We start from the raw sequence: 5505 nt of genomic DNA on the forward strand, positions 1-5505 counted from the left end.
TGAAGAGAGGGGCGGAGCTGTCAACTGATCACCACCTGGTGGTGAGCTGGATCCGATGGCGGGGGAGGAAGCTGGACAGACTCAGCAGACCCAAACGTATTGTGAGGGTCTGTTGGGAACGTTTAGCAGAATCCCCTGTCAGAGAGATCTTCAACTCCCACCTCCGGCAGAGCTTTGACCAGATCCCGGGGGAGGCTGGAGATATTGAGTCCAAGTGGACCATATTCTCCACCTTCATTGTCGATGAACTGTTTACAGTGGAGGTGGGCAGCTGTTGACCTCAACTGGGGACATTGTCGGACGGTGGAAGGAATACTTTGAGGATCTCCTCAATCCCGGCGCCATGTCTTCTGATGAGGAAGCAGAGGCTGAGGGCTCAGAGGTGGACTCGTCCATCACCCAAGCTGAAGGTGAACATCAACTAACTTCTCCCTGGCTAACGTGACATAAGTCAGTACGTAAGCTACATTATAGGGATGGGCAATGACTTTCAGTTAAATAATCATTAAATGAAAAAAAAAAATCTAATATTTCCTGTGACTGGTTTTGTCATTAAGAACTAAGAGCCACCGTTTTCCCTTGTTTTTACCAGTGCCAGGGAATAACATGATAATGAGGTCAGTGTATCATTTGACTACAGCACCAAACAGCAGAAACATGCAGAGACTATAGCCATCAAAACATTCTGTGTGGAACTTCTTCAAGGTCAAGTCATATAATGTGCACATGTCAATGCTAGAGCAATGTGGTGCTATACTGTGTCTGTGTGGGCCCAACACTACTATGTTAGCAATTAAAATAAGCTGCATTCTGCTGTGTCTGTGTTGCAATTCACAAGAACTGCTCCCCAACAAAACAGCTGTACTTAAAGTATTCTTTGTGGAGGCTAACTTTATCAATGGCTGTAGCCACCACACCTAATTGATGGTACAGAGAAATATCCAGTCAGCTGTTTGATTGCTGCCAGCTTATGTTTCAGTTTGAAGTCACCTCTCCGTTTTTTTGAGTGCATATAACTCACCAATGTTTTTACAATGATTCTAATACGTTGCCTTTTTTACATTTACTCAGCTCAGTTGCTCAGCAAAGACGTAGACATTGTGCCTAAGCTTTTATATGGTAGGGAAAACCCTGTGTGTGGATGTAAAAATAATGATCTGGATGCATTGGTGCAGTGACTGAACTCTGATGTCCAGGTTTGCAAACTACAGACACTCATGAAGTGCTGACTCCAACTCTCTCTTCTCATTAGCTGAAAACAGCATACAAAGTACTCAACTGTGCATATGGGATAATAACAGAACGATACATTTATCATAGTGCTGTTAGAAGGTGGGAAAAGGAGCTACCTAATTCTGCTTTGTGGCGCTGTGGTCTTTACAGTATGTTAATGTGACAGCATTCATGTTTCTAGGGTTGTCAACCAAAACTGATTGGGGAGGCTCTGCACTTGTCATCTGTATCAAAACTAGCAATATACCACGTTCTGTCATTATCTTAAAATTCAACTGGACCAAGATGAGAGATGAGGCAGACAGCACTGTGACTGAGTGAGAGGACACTGGGCTGTGGGCTAAGCAATGGTGTGTGTAAGCTCCATGTTGGAGAGAAGAGAGCACGAGGAAGTGGAGCTAGTATAGGTGTATCAATACCATGGAAAGTGAGTAGTGAAACCTTACCAAAATTTCTGTATTTATTAAAAAAAACATTTTTTGACAGCACTAATGAAGCACATTTAACTAATGTAGCCACACATTAGTACTGTATGTCCAATTTAAAGTCTGACCATGAGCATGTTAGTGTACCTGAAAGCCCTCAGGCAGTGGCAGTGTGTGGCAGATGACTGGATCTCCGTCCTTTGGCATGGCAGTGGTGTCTACAAAGGTGCCTTGCTGCAGGGCCTCCACTGTGGTGGCAGAAACAGGTACCTGGACCAGCTGGAGCTCCCCAAGGCCCAATGCTGCCTGCTCCTCCATGTTTACCACCTGAAGACAGAAAAAAATCCAACACTAGCACACATATTCAGACACTCTACAGGGTATCTATTGATGAGAAACATGTGAGAATTCCCCTACAGACCGTGTGAATCCGGCGTTCTGAATGTGAAGTGATGTCAACAGAGCACCTACCTGTAGTGTGATGATTTGAGTCTGGTCCACTGTTGTTACAGTTGCTTGGTGAGCAGCACCAGCTACTGCTCCAACAACACCAACTGTTGCCGATGATCCTGCCACTGCAGCATCAATCACCTGCAAATCAACTTTATTTTAAAAGGATGCTACATGTCATTTTGGGCAAAGCAACACATTCTGACAGGCATGTGTGTGGTCTTCAGTTCCAGCTGATTTCATTTCCAAAGCTAGAGCAACAACAAAAGAAACATTCCTGCCCATAAAACACACACTCTCAACAGTGAGCTTACCTCAGTTTTCATCTGCAACAGGGTGGGATCCAGTGAGTCCATAACCATCATTTCAACCCCAGCTTCGCTTTCCACACCGACTCCAACTGCAGCTTCCATCAGCTGCTGCTGGGCCTGGGCAGCAGCTACTATTCCTTCCCCATGAGCTGAAACCCAAAATTGCTGGGAATAAAATTCTCCAATATCTATAACACTCTGTGCTTTTTAACAATTCAAATGTGGGACAATATCATGTTGAATATTTACAAACCTTGTTCCAAGACAACTCCAGCCTGATCCTCTACCACACCCCCAGCCTCTGCAGCTTGCTGAAGAAGGTCAGCAACCATGGCATCCTGGCTGTGGACAGACTGGATGGACGGGAAATCTTTGGCAGGGACCTCCGCTACCCCTACACCCTCTGCTGGCCCTCCGTCCATGCTGGGTAGGAACTGAAATACAGCATTGTGGAAACAAATATTATCTAGCAGCATGTTACATCAGGCAGTGTTTCTCCATGCCAAAACGTTTGCTGCATAGCAGATAAACAAATAAATGAAAATCTATCTAACCCAGAAGCCCACAAAACAACTCAGCGATGTACATTCACAGTTGCAGTTAAGAATAATTCACCATGAGCATGTTTTTAGAATTGTTTGTCATACGGCTGATAGAGCAGAACATTCTACTCACGCACGCACACGTGCGTGCGTGCGTGTGTGTGTGTGGTGGTGGGGGAAATTTCCAGTTATGAAAATCAATGAACCAGTGGGAAAGTGTCTAGGGAGGGCAAAAATGCCTTGTTGATGCCAGAGGTATCCTTCATCTTTTTTTTAGACTTTTCATGGAGAAAAGTCTAAAAAAGAGAAAGCGTCTAGTGAGCGGCAGTTCTCTGGGCAAAAATGCCTTGTTGAAGCCCGAGGGCAGAGGAGGGCCAGAGTGGTTCCAGTTGATAGAAAGGCAACAGCAACTCAAACAACCACGTGTTACTACTGAGGTATGCAGAAGAGCATCACTGAATGCACAGCGTGTGGATCCTTGAAGCAGATGAGCTCCAGCAGCACAAGGCCACCCTGAGTGGGGTGCCACTCCTGTCAGCTAAGAACAGGAAACTGAGGCTACAATTTGCAAGGGCACGCCAAAACTGGACAATAGAAGATTGGAAAAACATTGCCTGGTCTGATGAGTCTCGATTTCTGTTTCGCCATTCAGACGGTAGTGTCAGAATTTGGTGTAAACAACATGAAAGCATGGATCCATCTTGCCTTGTATCAGTGGTTCAGGCTGGTGGAGGTGTAATGGTGTGGGGGATATTTTCTTGGCATATTTGGGCCCCTTAGCACCAACTGAGCATCGTTTAAATGCCACAGCCTACCTGAGCATTGTTGCTGACCATGTCCATCCCTTTACACCAGTGCGGTACTGGCAAGGTGTACCTAATAAAGTGGCCGGTGAATGTGTATGCCCTTATGTTTACAGACTACTTATTGTCCCTGAACTATCAATGTGCAGTCAGGCACAATATTGTTATTACTAGCATGCCACAAACTAAAGCCAGTTGTTGATAAAGGCTGGGGCAAAAACCCTGAGGGTTATAATTGGTTGTAAACTCACTACAAGGCACATTTCTGCAGCAGTGAGTTCGTTAGTAAAACAAGAATCATGTCGCACTCACCACTATGTTGTATGTATCTTCACAAAAACACTTCTTCACCACTTGTTACTAATGTTTTCAACTCATTTGCAGTATTTCTTGCCCTATTTAGTTACTGCCAGTGAGACTCGATATTTACTACAGGTGTTGAAAATCAAAGGTCTACAAGGAAGGATTGTGCCCTGGGGCACTGTAAGGCTTTTAATGTGAAACATCTATGCAGGAAGTATTGAGTTTTATTAGAGGTAACTTTATGCTATAGTTTGACATTTTGGGAATCTGTTATTCACTTTCCTGTCAATAATTACATGAGGAGATTTACACCATTATTAACTACAAAGCTACAGCCAGAAGATGATTAGCTTAGCTTAAGAAAAAGACCAAACCAGCAATCTTGGCTCTGTCTGAAGGTAACAAAATCCACTCCACACCAACTGCAAAGCTCACTAATGAAAATGTGATTAAATAAACAAGATATAACATGTCTGTCAACAAAGTGTGATGCTTTAGGCAGGTTTCTTTGAACCTCTGACAGAGTCAGGCTAGTTGTTTTCCTCTGCTTCTGGTCTTCATGCCAAGCTTTTTCATACTGAATAGACAAATGTGAGAGACATGTTGATTTCACTGAACTCTCTGCAAGACAGAGAAGGAAACATCCTTGTAGTGGCTAAAAACCTTCACACTTTATATTGTGAAATTCCACAGAACTGGGCTTTGTGGAAGTACTGAAAACACCATAAATACCTGTGCAGGTTAAAGGGAAGTAGAGGAAGCACTGTATAACTGCATATTCAATAGCTAGGTGTAGTGAGATACAGAACAAGCAGACATGTACAGTGGGGCAAATAAGTATTTGATACACTGCCGATTTTTCAAGTTTTCCCACTTACAGAGACAGTTTTGTAATTTTCATCGTAGGTACACCTCAACTGTGAGAGACAGATTCTACAAAAAAAATTCCAGTAAGTCACATTGTTAGATTTTTAAATAATTTATTTCCATTTTATTGCATGAAATAAGTATTTGATCACTTACCAACCAACAAGAATACTGGCTCTCACAGACCTGTTAGTTTGTCTTTAAGAAGCCCTCCTATCCTCCACTCACTGCCTGTATTAACTGCACCTGTTTGAACTCGTTGCCTGTATAAAAGACACCTGTCCACACACTCAATCTATCAGACTCCAACTTCTCCACTATGGGCAAGACCAAAGAGCTGTCTAAGGACACTAGGGACAAAATTGTAGACCTGCACAAGGCCAGGATGGGCTACAGGACAATAGGCAAACAGCTTGGTGAGAAGGCAACAACTGTTGGCGCAATTATTAGAAAATAGAAGAAATTCAAGATGACTATCAATCTCTCTCTTGGACTGGGGCTCCATGCAAGATCTCGCCTCGTGGAGTATCAATGATCCTGAGAAAGGTGAGGGATCAGCCTAGAACTACAC

The 5505-nt window shown here is 43.6% G+C and overlaps 2 protein-coding genes across 2 annotated transcripts in view; both read right to left on the bottom strand.

Annotated features, from left to right (window-relative positions):
* Positions 1–2875, bottom strand: part of ctcf (CCCTC-binding factor (zinc finger protein)) — a 17395-nt gene extending 14520 nt beyond the window's left edge. Inside the window, exons 1-4 of the mRNA XM_020612723.1 lie at positions 2673–2875; positions 2423–2568; positions 2130–2249; positions 1806–1985 (exon numbers count right to left, since the gene is read on the bottom strand). Coding sequence (XP_020468379.1) covers positions 1806–1985; positions 2130–2249; positions 2423–2568; positions 2673–2841 — 615 coding nt within the window. The 5' untranslated portion in view covers positions 2842–2875. The remainder of the gene's footprint in view (positions 1–1805; positions 1986–2129; positions 2250–2422; positions 2569–2672) is intronic.
* Positions 2876–5147: 2272 nt separating this feature from the next.
* Positions 5148–5505, bottom strand: part of LOC109967244 (zinc finger CCCH domain-containing protein 18) — a 26825-nt gene continuing 26467 nt past the window's right edge. Inside the window, 1 exon segment of the mRNA XM_020612684.1 lies at positions 5148–5197. Within this exon segment, the coding sequence (XP_020468340.1) occupies positions 5148–5197 (50 nt within the window).

Source organism: Monopterus albus, unplaced genomic scaffold, assembly GCF_001952655.1.
Source record: "Monopterus albus unplaced genomic scaffold, M_albus_1.0 scaffold127.1, whole genome shotgun sequence".
NCBI lineage: Eukaryota > Metazoa > Chordata > Actinopteri > Synbranchiformes > Synbranchidae > Monopterus > Monopterus albus.